At 44.3% G+C, this 20957-nt stretch overlaps 1 protein-coding gene across 1 annotated transcript in view; it reads right to left on the bottom strand.

Moving 5' to 3' along the window:
* LOC126230763 (uncharacterized) overlaps positions 1-20957 on the bottom strand; it is a 436134-nt gene that overhangs the window by 317892 nt on the left and 97285 nt on the right. The window contains exons 8-9 of the mRNA XM_049942407.1: positions 15831-16026; positions 8883-9032 (exon numbers count right to left, since the gene is read on the bottom strand). Coding sequence (XP_049798364.1) covers positions 8883-9032; positions 15831-16026 — 346 coding nt within the window. The remainder of the gene's footprint in view (positions 1-8882; positions 9033-15830; positions 16027-20957) is intronic.

The raw sequence follows: 20957 nt of genomic DNA, 5'->3' as shown, positions 1-20957 counted from the left end.
GAAAAATATTGAAATGTATAATGCGACCTTCCGGTCAGGCCCGCTTCTTGAACCAACGTTGAATACTAGCTCGGTGAACAACGATTCTGCGGATTACTTTCAAGCAAATTTGCACGGGATACATTAGAAGATTTACATAAACTTTTATCAAAGTATATGAAGGCTAGAATTACGAAAATTTCTATACTTATTTATCTATAAATCCGACGTGTTGTCATGAGCAAATGTTGAAATTCTGCGTGTAAGCTGAATATGTGGCAAAATGCTTAGAATTTTGCATGAATTTTTTATTATACGAGAGCTATTCGGAAAGTAAGAAACGATAGGTCGCGAAATGGAAATCGCAGTGAAATTCAGAACTGTTTTATTTGCAACGGTTAGCTACACCTACCAGCTACTTCTCTACATGGTCGCCGCTCAGACTTAGACATCTGTCGTAGCGTTATACCAACTTTTCAATTCCCTCGTTATAGAAGACAGCCGCCAGTTCTTTTCGACAATTTTCTATTCTGGACTGCAGCTCGTTGTCTGTGTTAAAATATTGTCTTCATGTTGTTGTTGTGGTCTTCAGTCATGAGACTGGTTTGATGCAGCTCTCCATGCTACCCTATCCTTTGCAAGCTTCTTCATCTCCCAGTACTTATTGCATCCTACATCCTTCTGAATCTGCTTAGTGTATTCATCTCTTGGTCTCCCTCTATGATTTTTACCCTCCACGCTGCCCTCCAATACTAAATTGGTGATCCCTTGATGCCTCAGAACATGTCCTACCAACCGGTCCCTTCTTCTTGTCAAGTTGTGCCATAAACTTCTCTTCTCCCCAATTCTATTCAATACCTTCTCATTAGTTATGTGATCTACCCATCTAATCTTCAGCATTCTTCTGTAGCACCACATTTTGAAAGCTTCTATTCTCTTCTTGTCCAAACTATTTATCGTCCATGTTTCACTTCCATACATGGCTACACTCCATACAAATACTTTCAGAAACGACTTCCAGACACTTAAATCTATACTCGATGTTAACAACTTTCTCTTCTTCAGAAACGCTTTCCTTGCCATTGCCAGTCTACATTCTATATCTTCTCTACTTCGACCATCATCAGTTATTTTGCTTCCCAAATAGCAAAACTCCTTTACTACTTTAAGTGTCTCGTTTCCTAATCTAGTTCCCTCAGCATTACCCGATTTAATTCGACTACATTCCATTATCCTCGTTTTGCTTTTGTTGATGTTCATCTTATATCCTCCCTTCAAGACACCATCCATTCCGTTCAACTGCTCTTCCAAGTCCTTTGCTGTCTCTGACAGAATTACAATGTCATCGGCGAACCTCAAAGTTTTGATTTATTCTCTTCATAGCCAGCAGTTTATTTGAGCAGAGATGAACCTCAGGGGTAGCCAATTACGGGCTGTATTGTGGGCGATCAAACACTTCCCATCGAATACGCTGCAGGAGCATCTTCACTGCCCCTGCAGAGTGAGACCGAGAATTGTCATGTAGAACAAATCGCATGACACTTATATTATGTGGATTACATAGCTTCAGGCGAAATCTTTCGCCAGGCCCTCATAGTTAGCGGGAGACGCTGATTTCTAGCCACCTTTACGTTCTCACTGTGAGCTCAGAACTGAAAAGAGCGGCATGCTGCGATCGACGGGCATACTAGACACAGTGCTCAACGCATCTGTGCAAAGCTTCATCAGATTTTCACTGTATTTTCCGTTTCGCGACCGATCGTTCCTGGCTTAACGAATAACCCTCGTACTTACAGAATTATAATTAAAAATGATTAAAACTCTCCTATTCGATAGATTCAAAAAACTTCATGACAGCAGCTTAATATAAGCAAAGAGTTTAAACGTAAAAAAATTATAGAGATCTCGTAGAACAGTTTCTGAGGAAAAGGTACATACACTATTTTTTAAATGCAAAGAACTTAACAGTAAATACGCTAATTTCATGTAAAACATGGTACAAAATTTCATTGCTGCATCCTTAAAATGGTGGATTTGATGCATCTGTTAAACACTTTGTTTTTCATGAACGTCCCCTCCTTCATAATATTCAAATGTTGTCCGCCAGTGAAAGCAACTTTGAGACGATACACCTCCATTGTGTCCACTACTTCGCTGCAGGAACCCTACACTAGCCTGTATGTACTGTTGCTGTAGCTATCAGTGCGTTGTACGTATGAAATCTTTCAGATCGTGTCACCTCCCTTGTCCCCACCATCTTCCTGCAGGAACCCAACAGTAGCCAGTCTGTAAATCTGCAGGAAATAGTAGTGCGTTCTAGTACGTAATTTCCACAACAACCAGTGCACGGTTGTGAGATATATGTATGAAAGCTATCACAAGTATCAGTACTAGGAACATTATGTTTCTCATACTATGTTAATAGTATTCAGATACTGTCTGCAAATGTAAGAAGCACCAAGACAATGTCAACTGCCTGTGGCTACTATATACAAATATTCTGTACATTTTTTATAACCAGCGATGCAACGTGGTGCGTAATCTCAGTAGGGCCTGGTGGTCTAACGCTAAAGCAAGTGCCTGGACACTGAGAGGTAGCGGAATCGAATCCCAGTCAGGCCACGGAAATTTTCAGTCCCTCTAGCTGTCACCTCTCAACGATGTGAGGTTTTTCCAAGAATGTCACATAGTTCAAATTCCACATTACACTGTATGTCCCCTTCCCGTGGTTGGATAACTGGGGTAGGTTAGGGACATGTAAGTCGCTGAAGTGGGGTCCAGTTTGAGACGTGGCGGTGACCTGCTGTCTCACTGACCAGTCTTATTTACTAAAAGTAAATTACGTGATAGAGTCAGTAGAATAAGGGAAGAAAGGGTAGTGGATCATATCGTCAATCTGTGCTCCCTTCAATTTATTGTTGGTAGTAACCATATATTAATCCAACCTTTAGATCAACATGTGCATCACCATCCGCTGGAGTGTGCGTTCGCCTTGAGGCTAGAGTAAAGGTCTGGTCAAAATGCAAGTCACACATGGTGGGGCTTAATCGAATCGTTGGGAGGGTTCTGGAATCTTGGCGCAGGGATTCTAGCTCGAAAAATCAAAACTTAATTGGGGTTGGCAGGAGGAGACATCACTTAACAGCAGGTAGTTGGTCTCATCACAGACCATGAAGGGAGGGAGAAGCAGAAGTAGCCCTTCCAGAAAAAACACGGTTTTGAGCAGATAGCATTACCGTAAAATTACTTCAAGCAGTATTACTAGATAGCTGGTAATGTTGGAACCAGTGTGCGGCATTATCGTATCAAAATTGTACACTCCTGGAAATTGAAATAAGAACACCGTGAATTCATTGTCCCAGGAAGGGGAAACTTTATTGACACATTCCTGGGGTCAGATACATCACATGATCACACTGACAGAACCACAGGCACATAGACACAGGCAACAGAGCATGCACAATGTCGGCACTAGTACAGTGTATATCCACCTTTCGCAGCAATGCAGGCTGCTATTCTCCCATGGAGACGATCGTAGAGATGCTGGATGTAGTCCTGTGGAACGGCTTGCCATGCCATTTCCACCTGGCGCCTCAGCTGGACCAGCGTTCGTGCTGGACGTGCAGACCGCGTGAGACGACGCTTCATCCAGTCCCAAACATGCTCAATGGGGGACAGATCCGGAGATCTTGCTGGCCAGGGTAGTTGACTTACACCTTCTACAGCACGTTGGGTGGCACGGGATACATGCGGACGTGCATTGTCCTGTTGGAACAGCAAGTTCCCTTGCCGGTCTAGGAATGGTAGAACGATGGGTTCGATGACGGTTTGGATGTACCGTGCACTATTCAGTGTCCCCTCGACGATCACCAGTGGTGTACGGCCAGTGTAGGAGATCGCTCCCCACACCATGATGCCGGGTGTTGGCCCTGTGTGCCTCGGTCGTATGCAGTCCTGATTGTGGCGCTCACCTGCACGGCGCCAAACACGCATACGACCATCATTGGCACCAAGGCAGAAGCGACTCTCATCGCTGAAGACGACACGTCTCCATTCGTCCCTCCATTCACGCCTGTCGCGACACCACTGGAGGCGGGCTGCACGATGTTGGGGCGTGAGCGGAAGACGGCCTAACGGTGTGCGGGACCGTAGCCCAGCTTCATGGAGACGGTTGCGAATGGTCCTCGCCGATACCCCAGGAGCAACAGTGTCCCTAATTTGCTGGGAAGTGGCGGTGCGGTCCCCTACGGCACTGCGTAGGATCCTACGGTCTTGGCGTGCATCCGTGCGTCGCTGCGGTCCGGTCCCAGGTCGACGGGCACGTGCACCTTCCGCCGACCACTGGCGACAACATCGATGTACTGTGGAGACCTCACGCCCCACGTGTTGAGCAATTCGGCGGTACGTCCACCCGGCCTCCCGCATGCCCACTATACGCCCTCGCTCAAAGTCCGTCAACTGCACATACGGTTCACGTCCACGCTGTCGCGGCATGCTACCAGTGTTAAAGACTGCGATGGAGCTCCGTATGCCACGGCAAACTGGCTGACACTGACGGCGGCGGTGCACAAATGCTGCGCAGCTAGCGCCATTCGACGGCCAACACCGCGGTTCCTGGTGTGTCCGCTGTGCCGTGCGTGTGATCATTGCTTGTACAGCCCTCTCGCAGCGTCCGGAGCAAGTGCGGTGGGTCTGACACACCGGTGTCAATGTGTTCTTTTTTCCATTTCCAGGAGTGTATATATTAGAGAAAGTGAAGTAGCTGACTGCTAAAGCAGCTAAAACGTGATAAACAGGCTTTACAGGCCCTTATTCGAGGCAGAATGAGATGGGTATTGACTGAGGACGGAGCGGTGGGCGATGGCAGTTCCACCTCAGTGTCGTAAAATCCTTTTGATCGTTCATCACATGTTGGCAAAGTCGAAATATGAACAGTTGCGTAGGAAGTGACTTTCATTGGTGCACTGAAGTTATGTTTTTGACTGTAACAATACCAACAACATTAGAAGTTGGTAGCGTAAATGAAAAATGTTTATGTCGGGTCGTTACTATCATCTGTCACTTCGGTGTGCTTAAGTTGGACGATGCTTATTATCGTGTCGTCAAATGTCTCATTGTCTTGTTAAATAGTCGCTGATGACCATTTTGATCGCGACTGTGAGTGCCAGTTTTTATTGTCTTCGAGAATATGGTATGTAGTTGTCAAACAGAAGTATTCCGGAGTTGTGTTTCAAAGTCATGCGTATCAGGCAGTATTATTGTGATCTCAGACGGGAGTCGCTTGTGAGTTAAATTTTAAAGTTTCTTGTCAAGTGGAAGTCACAGCTACTGTCTAGGTTCCGGAGATTCTGGTGTGAGGCAATTGTAGCTTTGCGTTTGTCTTGTTATTACTGTACACCAGATTATTCGGAGGACACCTAGTCTGAGCAGTACGGCGTGCTTTTACCACAGCTGTGTGCTATTTACATGATGGTGTTCGTGCCAGTGTAGTGTGTTATTTATTTCAAGGCGTAGGACTCTCTCTGTGTTTCTTGGATCAATGCAAAGTGTGACTATGCCACACCATCTAGAGCACAGCGTAAGAAGGACTGCAGATCAGATAAGGGCACGTAAGTTTTAACTTGTGGATGGACTATAAGTATACAGAACCAGACTATGAATCAACTGCTATCGCTCGATCACGACCCCTGGTACTTTGTAACTCACAGTTGTAGACTTATCGATCTAACATATGTTGCCAGTTGTGTCTGGCGTATTCCTCCTATCCATTCTAAATCTAGGCAGTAATTATTATGATTATACAGCTTGAGACAATTCAATACTTTTTGCCGGCCAGGGTAGCCGAGCGGTTCTAGGCGCTACAGTCTGGAACCGCGCGACCGCTACGGTCGCAGGTTCTAACCCTGCCTCGGGCATGGATGTTTGTGATGTCCTTAGGTTAGTTAGGTTTAAGTAGTTCTAAGTTCTAGGGGACTGATGACCTCAGAAGTTAAGTCCCATAGTGCTCAGAGCCATTTGAACCATTTGAACAATTCAAAGTAGTGCAGCTCCAAATATATACTCTAAATAATAATGGATAAGGCAGTTGACGTTGCAAAATGAAGGGCTTGCACTCGGCCATTGAGCCACGCTAAAAATAATGTCTCCTCAACAACCAGCGCATAATGGTGGGATATAATATCAAGGCTTCCACAGGCATCGGTACTAGGACCATTATTTTTCTCATAATACGTAAGTGATATTCAACTTTTACCCGCCAATGCGAATGTTGTAAACAATCTAGTAGAGGGTTTGACATTAAGTACACAGAGTTGCCACCACTTCCATCGTTTGTGCGTTATCTTCAGTGAGTTGCTGATCCAAGAACATTGTTCACGTGTTTGCGAGCCCTAGCAGAAAGGACTAACAGAGGCCAGTGAACGTATACAAAAAACAGCAGCGCAAATTGTCACAAGATAGAGGTACAGAGTACTGCAAAATAAGAACTGGCAGACTCTTGAAGATAGACACCAACTATTCCGAGAGAGCCTACTTACGAAGTTTCATGAACCAGCCTGAAGTGAGAGGAACCTAGGAATGTAGTGCAACCCCAGGGACCGTGAAGACGAAATTAGAGTATTTTAATCACGCACAGAGGCACTTAAACATCCGTTCTTCCAGCGCCTCACACGTGAATAGAAAGGGAAAAAACCCTAATAGATGGTTCATTGGGAAGTACCTTCTTCCATGCACTTCACAGTGATTTGTAGAGTACAGATATAAATGGAGAGCCTATTGTGCAATCTTTTTATTGTAGCTCATATCTCCAGTGAAACCATTTGTGAGTGTGAACTAACAGCGATCGCATATGGCTTCTCATGATCCTAAGAATGGATGTCAGTAACGTTCAAATAATTCTTTTCTGTGAACTGGGTCTCATCTCTAAACAGTAACCTCATGTGTACAAGGGAGAATCATTATAACTTTTTACGAAGAAAGCAATGAACATATTACATATTAAGTAGAAACTCGTGTGGTCACATTATGTTCTCTTCAGCTAGCAAGCAGTCTCACCATTAAATGTACTATAGTATGGAGGACTCTTACTAAGAATCAATACTTGTCGATACGATAGGCGTCTCCTCTGCTGTCCCTCTCATCACCATAACACCTAATTATTTCAGTAAATTGAAACTATTTCTAATCAGTGTTGGATTTAGTTCAACATATGTAAAACTACAGCAAATAGTAAGGTACACTGAAGCCTTAGAAAATTGGAAATATGTGGTAAGATCTTATAGGACCAAACTGCTGAGATCATCGGCCCCTAATATTACACACTACTTAATCTAACTTAAGGTAACTTACGCTAAGGACAACACACACCTATGACAGAGGGAGGACTCGAACCTCTGACTGGAGGAGCCGCACGAACCGCGACAGGACGCCCAGACCGCGCGGCACTGAAGGCTTAGAAAATAGCTACAAGTAACAAGGAATTGGCTGCTGATACCTTGCATACCATGACAAATGAATATCAATCATTTGCACATCTCTAAACTGAGAGCGGAAAGTATCTCCAAAAATAATGGCAATCTTCGCCCGCATGTGTGTGGATGGGTGTGTGTGGGTTTGTGAATAGGTGCTCCAGACCATAACGTCTTAGACAGGCATCGTGATTTCAAAACAGTGTACACTGGTGGTTCAAAGCAAGGGGACTCCCTTGGCTGAACAGTTGTGTCCCCCATGGCATCAAATGTAGCCAGCGGAGATAACGACGAAAAGACTTGTCTTTCTTCAATAGGAAGGAGGAAATGTATCATTTTGCTGGGTATCAGGACACGTGACAAGGTGGGCTGCTGGGACCTTGGCATGATACAATGTGCGATTCCCCTTCAGGCTGTCATTTTGCTGTTGAGTCAAACTGGCTGACAGTGAGAAGATGTAGATGTAGATGAAAGTCGTCTTCAGGAATGTGAAGCATGCCTTTCACCATTTTATCGTATAAAAGCAATAAACTGTCATCGGTGAAAGCAACGATCCGCCCATGGCGTATCCAGTCACTCCAGTGGGATGAAGTGTCTGAATACGGCGCTACCTACTGACACATGGCTCCATACTCTGCCGAGAAGACCACCTAGTCTGTGATACCTGTGGTGCTCAAATCTCAATTCAATATAAGCTACTTTTTGGCTGAGTACATTTCATGTTGCAACGAGAAGCCAAAAACAAATTTAAATGGGGATGTGCCCATTATTTTAGTGAATAACGAGACAAGTATGCTTGAGCTTTCAACATGCTATGTGGAGTCTCGATTCTAGCCTAAGCTTTTAGTCAGAGATTTTATTGCGTTGCAGAATGGTTGGCTCATCTTTTTTATTCCAACAATCAGTCAGCTGCAACTCTCTGCTGCACTATTTTAATTTAGAACATTTTTATATTTTCATTCTTTTTGAAGTATTCCTATTGTACCATTTTATCCATACTTATAAAAAGTGTAGTACAGGCTGCGAAGATCTTGGTATCTAGCGCCCAGATCAACACGTTATCCTCATCATCGTCATCATCCTCATCATCACTTGTGAAGTAATAAACCAGCTGGCCATCAAAATGGAAACAGACAGATGGACACTAACGGAAAAAACCGCCTATACTGTCGCAAGCCATCACCCAGCGTTATGCTAGAAACAATGATGCAACTTCCAGAAACCATCTGAAGATAACCTTAAAATGTTTAAAAGCCGGTTAATGGAACAATAAATAATTATTCAAAAAAGTGACTGATTGCAGTTTTGTGTATTTACGTAAAGTTACGTTATTATGAGGGATGCGTCATTACATAGATACAAATGCCTAAAGCGTACGAAGCTTGCCGTAAGTGACCTACTATGAGAGCTTAGTGCGGCACTCGCTAGCCGACTTACCCTTCTTCCTTTTGCGACTCAAGGCTTCTGGCGTACACTTCCAGCACGTCTTCCTCGGTAACGATAGGCAGCGTGTCTACCAAGTCCACGGTTTCCTCCTCAGTTCCCACGTTCACCAGTACAACTACAGATGCCATCTCGTTCACTGACCTGCGAACACAAACGACTGGTTAAGCACTCTGCTCTCTGGGCGTGGCTCACTCTTTTGGAGATAGTTAAATTTTGTCGCTTTCTAAGTACAACAAGTACTGTTTAACAGATAGGACACAAAGGATTATGTCAGATGACTCATGAAGGTCTCATGATGAATCTTCTTCTCAATTGGGACAAATTACTAGTGGGGATCCACAGGGTTCAATTCTGGGACTACTACTATTCTTCCTGCATATAAATGACTGTCCATGGTACACTGATAAAGCAGAGGTAGTGCTCATTACTGATGATAAATGTATCATAACCAAACCTGACAGAACTGCAACAACAGGAGGAATTATTTAGAAGTATTATTACTTGGTCTGGGTAAATGCGCTGCCACTTAATTCAGAAAAAAACACAGTCATGCAATTTAATAGAAGGCGAGGTATATCGTCATCAACAACAATACAGTACTGCAGAAAGAAATGAAATTCAGTGTTCAAAATTCCTGGGTGTGCATATTTATCAGAACTTGAACCGGAAATCACATAAAATAAAGCATTTCGAACATCTGAGTTCAGCTACGTTTACTGTACGCCAAATGACTGACTTTGGTGACAAAAGCATTAGAAAATTAGTTTACTTTCCGCACTTCCAATCATTTATGTCCAATGGAATAATTTTCTGTGCAAATTCCATACGTACAAAAAAGTACTCATTACACTGAAAAATGCCATAAGGATCATATCTGGTGTCCATAATCGAACTTCATCTAGGCCACTGTGGGCACACTAACAACAGCATCACATTACGTTAATTCTCTTATGAAGTTGGTTGTGAAAAATTAGATACAATATGAAAGTAATAGTAACATATTTAAGTATAACACCGGGAACAAAAATAATTTCCATTAAGTGCAGCTTAACCTCACTCGTGCACAAAAATGAGTAAAGTATGCAATCATAAAATAATTCAGCACCTGCCTTGTGAATGAAACGTGCTGGCCAATGACGAAAATTAAAATTTAAAAAAATGGAAATCATTTCTGCTTGACAACTCCTTCTTCTCCATAGACGAGTTCGTCAGTAGATAGTAAGCAAGAGTGATGCGCAGAACATTAAAAAACTGAACTGAACAGAATTAAACTAAATTAATAGTGAGAAATCCTCTGATTAAACCAGCAAGTATTTAATACTTTTGTTGTCTCTGTGCTTCAAATGTCCAATAGACAATTCATCTATGGAACACAATAAGTTGTCGACGAGAAATGTGTTGACTTTTATTTTTAGTCTTTTGCTGTCAGTGAAGAGACTGGTCTGTTCTGTACCATCGTAATTCGCCCTTCACAGCCCGATTCAATTTCAGCAAAGAGTAGTTCAAAAACTGCTGTCTTCCAGTTTAGATTTTCAATTATTTGCAAAACGCTGTATTTGAAATGGTCTTCTTTCCTTCACATGTCGTGACTACTTACTGCATTTGACACTGGAATGGCAGCAGTTCGATCCATAGAACAGAATATACAGTCATATAAAAGCTTTAAAATGCCGTTAAGGTTTGGAGGGCAACCATGCCGAAATAAACAACAGTTTCAGTCGAAATATCTTATAATGTACATAAAACGGCTAAAAGAAAGACATAGCGGCGCCATCTTGGTCTCGTTCTAGAAAGAAAGGAAACAAATTTGTGTGCGACAGTTAACAGCGTCCAGAGGCCGTGAACTGCTCACACTTGAGATGAACGCTCTATTATCGAGTTCGTAACGAGTCATTAAACGGAATAGTAATTGAGGCACGAACTATCCGAAGGGTGTAAACGAAGTATTGTCATGAAGACGTTATAGCTCATGCCGGTATCCATCTATGTACCTTGGAAAAGAAAAGAGCACATGTGAGATTGTGAACTGGAAAATGTTTGATAATTTGATGGCAAAATACGGAGCACATAAATACCGCGACTGGATCTAAAGCACAGGTATCAGGGGAGCCCAGCTCAAGTGTGGGTCAAGTTTCAAAAAAAAAAAAAAAAGGTTCAAATGGCTTTGAACACTATGGGACCTAACGTCTGAGGTCATCAGTCCCCTAGAACTTAGAACTACTTGAACCTAACTAACCTAAGGACATCACACACATCCATGCCCGAGGCAGGATTCGAACCTGCGACCGTAGCGGTCGCGCGGTGTCAAGTTTCACTGCTGACATATCTCGTACTAGAGAATCGCCTGTGGTCAAAAAGCTGTTCTACGACTCCCTTAGCTGAGTTTTAGCGCAATTTTCTTACTTTCATCGCACAGCACTTGAAGCAATAGTTTTACAGCACAGTCCTTCTATTTATAGGTTCCCCTATAAAAAATGGCATGTGTGATTTAATAAAAAATGGTTCAAATGGCTCTGAGCACTATGCGACTTAACTTCTGCGGTCATCTGTCGCCTAGAACTTAGAACTAATTAAACCTAACTAACCTAAGGACATCACACACATCCATGCCCGAGGCAGGATTCGAACCTGCGACCGTAGCAGTCCCGCGGTTCCGGACTGAGCGCCTAGAACCGCTAGACCACCGCGGCCGGCATTTAATAAAGAAACAGCAACTGGAGCTACGATATTGAGTCAGTATGTAGGTAAGAAATGCATATATAACTTAAATGCGATGTGTACCTAACTGAAAACTACTTTCATTTTTCAAGATAGACTATTTTTCTGTATTCGGAAGAGATTAAGTCAAACTCATTTGCCTGGTTTTCGGAACCGAAACATTTATCGTTAAGAGCATTAGTTGTTGGCAAAATGTTCACCGGAAGATATTACTCAGAGGGAACAAACAACTGAAGTAGTTTTTAGGACTATCCGGGTGATAGGAAAGATGGTCAAAGGACTCCCATTTGAAATTTGCATGCGATGCAGATTGCTGTGCAGAGCAACTAGCCGTTGGTGAGGACGCCTGATCTGGTCCCACGAGGTTAACGTCGCAATGGGGCAAGAAATACTACGTATGGAAATGAAAAGACGTTGAATATAGCTTTCTCGCCGGATAGGATACATAGAACATTAATGTTAGCTGAAATTTAAATTCCCAAATGTTCTCAATAGCTGTAATACGAGTGGTTAGTAAGACACTCTTTTACGTACGTTATTTCTGGTTAACTTGAGAACTTGCGATTTCATGCCTGACGTGTGCCTTCTACCTGTTAAAGGTTTTTGGTCCAGAACATCAAAGCGCACTCTGACGCTACACGGAGATGCATAGTCCATATGGTTATTACGCTTACTTGTAGCGCTGTCGTCCTGAAATTCACAGTTCGTCATTTTCATTTAGTCTGTGCCCATTTATCTTAATTTCTGGTACCTGTAAGTCACTTTTATTTATCACAATATGTGGACTACGGCTACAGCTGTCAGGATGGGTAACTTGTTCCTAGACTGAAATCTCACTCTGCAACTGAGTGTGTGCTAATTTGAAACTTCCTGTCAGATTGAAACTATGCTCCTCCGGAATTCTAACCTGCGACCTTTGCCTTTTGCGGGCAAGTGCTCCAGCGAATGAGCTATCGAAGCACGACTAACGACCTACGCTCTGTTCCCGACAGTACGTCTCCTACCTACCAAATTTCACAGAAATTCTCCTACAAACTACGAGGAGTAGCATTCCTGGAGAAGAGGAAATTGTGGAGACATGACTTCGACTCACGGTCTGTCTTGCAGTTTTAATCTGACAGTAAGTTTCAGATCAGCGCGAAGTCGGCTGCAGAGTGACAATCCATTGGGACACAGTTCCCTAAGTTGTGCTTAAGTCCTGTCTCCTCATTTTGTTATCCTCAAGAAGTGCTAGCCCTGCAAAGTTGCAGGAGATCTTCTGTGAAATATACACTACTGGCCATTAAAACTGCTACACCAAGAAGAAATGCAGATGATAAACGCTTATTCATTGGTCAAATATATTATACTAGAACTGACATGTGATTACATTTTCACGTAATTTGGGTGTATAGATCCTGACAAATCAGTACCCAGAACAACCACGTCTGGTGGTAATAACGGCCTTGATACGCCTGGGCATTGAGTCAAACAGAGCTTGGATGGCGTGTACAGGTACAGCTGCCCATGCAGCTTCAACACGATACCATAGTTCATCAAGAGTAGTGACTGGCGTGTTGTGACGAGCCAGTTACTCCGCCACCATTGACCAGACGTTTTCAATTGGTGAGAGATCTTGAGAATGTGCTGGCCAGGGCAGCAGTCGAATATCTTCTGTATCCAGAAAGGCCCGTACAGGTCCTGCAACATGCTGTTGTGCATTACCCTGCTGAAATGTAGGGTTTCGCAGGGATTGAATGAAGGGTGGAGCCACTGGTCGCAACACGTCTGAAATGCAACGTCCACTGTTCAAAGTGCCGTCAATACGAACAAGAGGTGACCGAGACATGTAACCAATGACACCCCATACCATAACGCAGGGTGATACGACAGTATGGCGATGACGAATACACACTTCCAATGTGCGTTCACGGCGATGTCGCCAAACACGGATGCCACCATCATGATTCTGTGAACAGAACCTGGATTCATCCGAAAAAATGACGTTTTGCCATTCGTGCAACCAGGTTCGTCGTTGAGTACACCATCGCAGGCGCTCCTGTCTGTGATGCAGCGTCAAGGGTAACCGCAGCCATAGTCTCCGAGCTGATAGTCCATGCTGCTGCAAACGTCGTCATACTGTTCGTGCAGATGGTTGTTGTCTTGCAAACGTCCCCATCTGTTGACTCAGGGATCGTGACGTGGCAGCACGATCCGTTACAGCCATGCGGATAAGATGCCTGTCATCTCGACTGCTAGTAATACGTGGCCATTGGGATCCAGCACGGCGTTCCGTATTACCCTCCTGAACCCACCGATTACATATTCTGCTAACAGTCATTGGATCTCGATCAACGCGAGCAGCAATGTCGCGATACGATAAACCGCAATCGCGATAGGCTACAATCCGACCTTTATCAAAGTCGGAAACGTAATGGTACGCATTTCGCCTCCTTACACGACCGTTGCCTGGTCAGGCAACGCCGGTCAACTGCTGTTTGTGTATGAGAAATTGGTTGGAAACTTTCCTCATGTCAGCACGTTGTAGGTCTCGCCTCTGAAAAGCTAATCATTTGCATATCACAGCATCTTCTTCCTGTCGGTTAAATTTCGCGTCTGTAGCACTTCGTCTTCGTGGTGTAGGAGATGAGGTCTGGCGGAAGTGAAGCGTTGAAGACGAGTCGTCAGTCGAGCTCGGCTAGCTCAAACGGTAGTGCAATTGCCGATAAAATGTCCATCTCACTACCAACGACGAAAGAGGCGACGGCACGGAAGAAACATCGCGACCAGCAATGGAGGCGTTCACCAAACATTGTGGATGTAAAGAACCCTCATGTTGTAAGGAGGTGCGACGGTCGTTACGCGCGGTTACAATAAGTACAGATGTCCGATCAGCATGGTACATCAGAGTCAAGGGTAAACAGGTCAGCTGATCGCGCTGCGACGAACTCGTCTTTATGTGTGGAATGCGGAGTACTATATACGGACGAGCACCGTCGCAGATGTGGTGCAGGGGAAGACGTATGGTGCTTGGTGTGACAAATTTTGGCGTACTGTCTACAAGTAACCCCGGAACATATTGCAACTCGGCTTTTCCCGATGAACTGTATTTCCCTAGCACCAAAATGATGGCACTCACCAGAGTCCACGGGCACGTGGTGAACTATTTATTTCACGATGGACATAAAGATATACTAGACCTTTGGAACCTCCTACAAGAATGTCATAGTAAGATTGTACGGAACCTGAGGTACAGGCAATTTTTTTCTAAGTATTTAGAGAGTGCCCTACGCGAACCTCCACACAGCTGGATCAACAGCAGGTAAGAGAAGATAACCATTGACTGAGCTGACGGGAACGCTATCGGCTGCTGGTGGAATAACCTACTACATGCTTGAAGACATATCTGGATGATGGAGAGTAAGGAGAGCTGCGGCGCACCGCTCTGCGTCATGCTGCGTGGCACAGTACCCGTAAATTGCCTCAGCGTAGAAGAGTCCCGGGATTATTTGTTTCTTCACTTAGTCCACGATGTGGTGCTAGGAGTACGTATTCTAGACATGGTACTTATAAAAAAAAAACAATGGCCAGGTCTCGAGTCTGACCCCTGCACAGTCTGCACCCCATCGGACTCCCCAAAAATGTTCAAATGTGTGTGAAATCTTATGGGACATAACTGCTAAGGTCATCAGTCCCTAAGCTTACACACTACTTAACCTAAATTATCCTAAGAAAGGACTCGAACCTCCGCCGGGACCAGCCGCACAGTCCATGACTGCAGCGCCTGAGACCGCTCGGCTAATCCCGCGCGGCTTGGGCTCTCCTTCCCTCAAATAAAAGTCACGTTAGAGTCCCGGCCCGGTACAAAGTTTTAATCTTTCCGAAGCTTCAGGATGGATAAATGTCTGCTCGCAGTCTTGGTTGAATGGTGGGGTACTGCTGAAGTTTCATTGAGATGGGATGTGGAGGTATGGAGATTGTGGAAGTGTATGGAAAGGTCGACACAGTTGATATAGGCGTGGCAACTGACTGAAATACGGGAGGCTTCTGGGAAAGAACGTAGTTTTGGTCTTCAAATTGACATATTCTACAGGATTCGTGAAGATGTTCCTGGATTTTGAGGAATTTACTCATCGGTTACAGCATGCGAATGGAAAAGGGAAGGCGGATATGGAAGGTGAGGCGAAGCTCATTCCGTTATGAGACTTGCAGTTAGGGGTACAATGTTAGAAGGCAACCGACCTGCAGAAGGCAAGCACGTTGCCCGAGCTGTTGACCTTTGTGTCGCCGGTCTGGACGGCTGGGTCGGCGCGCAGCTGCACCAGCTGGCGGTACGTCTTCAGGTGGCTGCGGTCGTCCGCCTCCTGGGCCGCGGCGTTCAGAGTCTCGTAGTTCTCGTTGACGGGCAGCCAAGTCGCGTCAGTGGTGTTGCTGAAGCCTGAAAAAATGTGCAGTAACGTCACCGACGGCTCATATCGCTGCAAACAGTACTCAGCTGTGGATGAAAGGTCCTGACGGTCGGGCGAGGTAACTTTTATGTCCTCAATATTCGATCTGACGATCTCACTGCTGCTATCTTGTTGGTGAACAGTTGTTCATGAAATGGCTGGACACTGTCAAAAACGTCAGTGTCGCATCTGTACGTAAAAGCAGGGGAAGAAGTGAGATTAGGGCTATAAGCCCATTGATGAAAAGAAATTACAGATGGAGCTCAAGCTCGATTTGGACAAGGTCGCTACGGTAGCAGGTTCGAATCCTGTCTCGGGCATGGATGTGTGTGATGTCCTTAGGTTAGTTAGGTTTAAGTAGTTGTAAGTCTAGGGGACTGATGACCTCAGATGTTAAGTTCAAATGGTTCAAACGGTTCTGAGCACTATGGGACTTAACATCTGAGGTCATCAGTCCCCTAGAACTCAGAACTACTTAAACCTAACCTAAGGACATCACATACATCAATATCCGAGGCAGGATTCGAACCTGAGACCGTAGCGGTCGCGCGGTTCCAGACTGAAGCGCCAAGAACCGCTAGGCCACCACGGCCGGCAGATATTAAGTCCCATAGTGCTTAGAGCCATTTGAACCATTTGACAAGGCTGTACAAGGAAACTGTCCGCGTCATTTTAAAATGCACCATGACGGCACTCGCCCTAATCATTTCACCGAAATCATTATTCTGGTTAGCTGGACGTGGGTTTTCAAACCTGCTCGTCCGACAAACGAGTCCAGCGTCCTTGCAACTCTGGCATCTCAGTCTACCTAAGAGGAGCTTCTTCTTCTCTTCCATAACGTAAACGTTAAACTTATTAATTCCACCGTTATGTAACGGTGGGACACTGTCGTTTTGGAAAGTATCAAGCCATTGTAATGGTTTCACCTTTCATTATTTTTTCTTCAACTTTTCCACCACGACCTCAGACAGTGGAACAAAATGGCGGCTTTATGTCTACATATACAGTAAATACAAAAATGGTAGAACAAATAAAAAAATTAAAATACTTACGGTGCATTACACAGGTGCTTCAAAATGGATATAACACCAAGCGAGGTTGCGCAGTGGTTAGCACACTGGACTCGCATTCGGGAGGACGACGGTTCAATCCCGCGTCCGGCCATCCTGATTTAGGTTTTCCGTGATTTCCCTAAATCGCTCCAGGCAAATACCGGAATGGTTCCTTTGAAAGGGCACGGCCGACTTCCTTCCCCATCCTTCCCTAATCCGATGAGGCCGATGACCTCATTGTTTGGTCTCTTCCCCCAAACAACCCAACCAAAATGGATATCTGGGTTTAAATGCTTTGTAACATTTATTACATTCAACTTACAGTTATAAATAACACGTCAAATGAAAGAAAATTTTAGACAGAGTTTCTTGCAAGTGTTCAATGTGAGCACCAACCGTCACATGCCACACATCGACTCGATAGGCAAGTGCTACCCAAACCTTGATGACTGAGTCTGGAATAACTGTTTCAGTCATGTTTGTTAAGTCGGGTAGATCAATTGGTAGCGGAGGCACATGCATATGATTCCTTATGAACCCCACCGCCCACCCCCCCCCCCCCCACCCAAAGGTAAAATCGCATGGCTATTGATCAGTTGGACGTGGAGGCCATGCGAAACAAGCTCAGCCATGCGGCCCCTTGCGCCGAATCTAGTGGTTGGATAAAAGCCCTTTAGCCAGTCGCGCACTGAGTTATGCCAGTTATCTCGCCATCTGGGTGCCAAATAGAGTTCTTTCATTCAGCTTCTTCCAGTAGAGGAAACAGCAATGGTTCTAGCACCTCAAGAGGAGAAACAGCAGCTACAGTTGCTTCACCGAAAAAGAAAGGCCCATAAACTTTCCTCCGGGATGTGGCACAAGAAACGTTCGGTTTACGATGTTCTCGTTGATATTGTATCCACCGAGAAAGGTGGCTCAATAGTTAGCATACTGGACTCGGATTCGGGAGGACGACGGTTCAAATCCTCGTCCCGCCACCCTCATTTAGGTTGTCCGTGATTTCTCTCAGTCGCTTCAGGCAAATGCTGGGATGATTCTTTTGAAAGGGCACGGCCGATTTCTTTCACCAACCTTCCCTAATCAAGCTTGCACTCCGTCTGTAATGACCTCATTGTCGACGGGACGTTAAACACTAATCTCTCCTTCCTCCGATACTGTACCATCTCATTGGGATTTTCTGACCTCCCCCCCCCCTCCCACCCTCACCCTCCCAGATGAGCACATTGTGCATGTTCATATTTCCACTTAGGTAGAATGTCATTTCATTACTGAAGACGAAACGATCCAGAAAAATTTCATCATAATGCAGCAACATGTCGCTCGCAGAGTTGGCATGTAAACTGTACTCTGTAGGCTTTAGGGCTCGTAGCAACTGCAAATGTTAAGGACGTAGTTGTAAGCGTCTCCTTAAGCCTCCACACAGACGTCACGGGAATTGCTGCTATTCACGGCCAGCCTTCCGAACTGATTTCTGGGGCTACGCATGAAAGACTCTCTCACTTGTTCACTGTGCTGCTAGCGCTTTCTAACGGAAGACGCAGGAAGCAATGCACCTAAACAGGTATAAAAACAAAACTGTTGGAGTTACTCTTACATTTCATGTATTGTTTACAATTTTAAGTTAAATGTAATAAATGCTACAAAGAGTTAATCACTGTATTACACAAAGATGACATTTGATTTCATCATGAGATAGAGACATCTCTACAAAGAAATACTTTCAAAGGAAATTAAAGCAGCTACAACTGCATACAGCGATTTTTCATTCTTATTTACAATGTAGGGAAACGAAACTTGTGTAACAACAGACAGGATGCACATAGAATTCAGATTGCGAAAATAAAGTCGGCAAACACGGAGCAGATTACTCAAGACTAAATCGAAAGCAAAATATCGAAATTAGAACAGAATTTGGCCTGAAGATTCTCACTGAAACGTTACAAGAACACGGAAGAAAACGGAAAGACTATGTCAGTAAAATGGAGAACAATATATCGCTGAAAATGCTGTACAAGTACAGACAAATGGGATGAAAAAGCGCAGGAGAAGTCGAAACGAGACAGAAGGATAAAGTTCATTTCTGTGAGTAGCCATGGGAGGCCAAGGCGAATACACATGAAATAAAATGAAGACCTCGAGTTTACATGTGTCTAAACTGCAGTGCAATGCGGCTCCAACGTATGAAACTATCCAGTCGCGCAATGGTGTCAAAGCCGAGGATGACAAGTAAAAGCCGAAGCACTCATCTCGTCTTTCGAAATGATTTCGCTGCGGAAAATCATATTACAATTTCTCCTTTCCACTGTTGCAGCAACGACAAATTGGCAGTTGATGTGATAAGTGACGGAAGAAAACTAAAAAAAAACTGTTTGTTAATGGAGAACACATGAATGTGTCTAACGAGATAGTTGTAAGATTCTTCATGGATCGTATGTTAAAAAAACTGCCTCCGCTGCAGATATTTATCTCCTTGTAGTAGTAGTTTATCGTAAGTTGCTGGAAAAAGCAAGTGTTTCGAGTGATTGGAATAAGGCGCATGTCACAGCCATTTTCAAAGTCTAGTTTACACCGACACAGTGAGTTGTGAAACTCATTTCTTGAAACCGGCGTTGCCCAACTAGTTTCGTAAAAGGCTGCCTATAAAGAGACATCAATGCAACGTTCAGTTGCGACATACTATGAGAAGTGAAGCACCATTTTCGTTTCTGAAATGGATGTTGTGGCAGTTACGTAGGTAGTCGTTAACTTCAGGTTTGTCCGCTTAAAATCAGAGCAAAAGAAAAAGTATAAACGTGTTTGAATTCATCATTTGATAAAGATATGTCAGCTCGGGCGGCCTGGCACGAATTTCTTTTTAAATTACTCCGGAATCTTCTTCAACCACATAATAAAGTCAGAACAATTCACGGATCATAAAAGAGTTTAGTGTGCTATAAGCATAGACGATGTATCACTGCGTGAATCATTATCATCGAAATTGAAACTAGAGGCCACAGTTACTTCTTAAGTGAAAATCTTTATTCCTCGTTCTTCTAGCATCTATTCGCGTTCCGAAGTCCCGACTGTAAAAACGACTTTCGTACATCAAATCCTTCCCTTTGTATTCTTTCGGTAGCTTCCGCATTTGCATTTTCGTAAAGGTGCTTTCAACGCAGTAATTGTCTGAGGATGGCTACATATTGACCTAGGAGCACCTGCAGATGGGCTTCATATTGACCCATTAGCATCTACAGAAGTTCCTAAATGCGGAAATAGATCTCCATTATTATTATTCCTTACAGAATTCTGTTCTTATTATTTCTAACTGAATCTATACTCATGCTCATAAATTAAGGGTAATACTGATACATGGTGAAACAACGCTCTGGTAGGCGGTTTGCGGGTTTAAATCACCTCGGGGTATGACCAAGGGGTGTATTTGACCTGCCGGCCGAAGTGGCCGTGCGGTTAAAGGCGCTGCAGTCTGGAACCGCAAGACCGCTACGGTCGCAGGTTCGAATCCTGCCTCGGGCATGGATGTTTGTGATGTCCTTAGGTTAGTTAGGTTTAACTGGTTCTAAGTTCTAGGGGACTAATAACCTCAGCAGTTGAGTCCCATAGTGCTCAGAGCCATTTGAGCCATTTGTATTTGACCTGCGGTCGTCGCACGGTGGCGCTGGCAGCAGCCAACATACGCAGAGGTGTGTTGGTGCATGTCAGAGTACGGTGGAGCGAATAAGTGTGCAGACGTTTTCAGACGTGCTAATGGAGACTGTGTGTTGAAAATGGCTCAAAGAAGTATTGATGACGTTTTGAGGGGTAGAATACTAAGGCGATTGTAGGCTGGTGAAACACAGCAGGTCGTAGCACGGGCCCTCCGTGTGCCACAA

The sequence above is a fragment of the Schistocerca nitens genome, chromosome 1 (assembly GCF_023898315.1).
Source record: "Schistocerca nitens isolate TAMUIC-IGC-003100 chromosome 1, iqSchNite1.1, whole genome shotgun sequence".
In the NCBI taxonomy this organism is placed as follows: Eukaryota; Metazoa; Arthropoda; class Insecta; order Orthoptera; family Acrididae; genus Schistocerca; species Schistocerca nitens.
The sequence above is the reverse complement of the archived record's forward strand: the minus strand, read 5'-3'. Positions and strand labels throughout refer to the sequence as shown.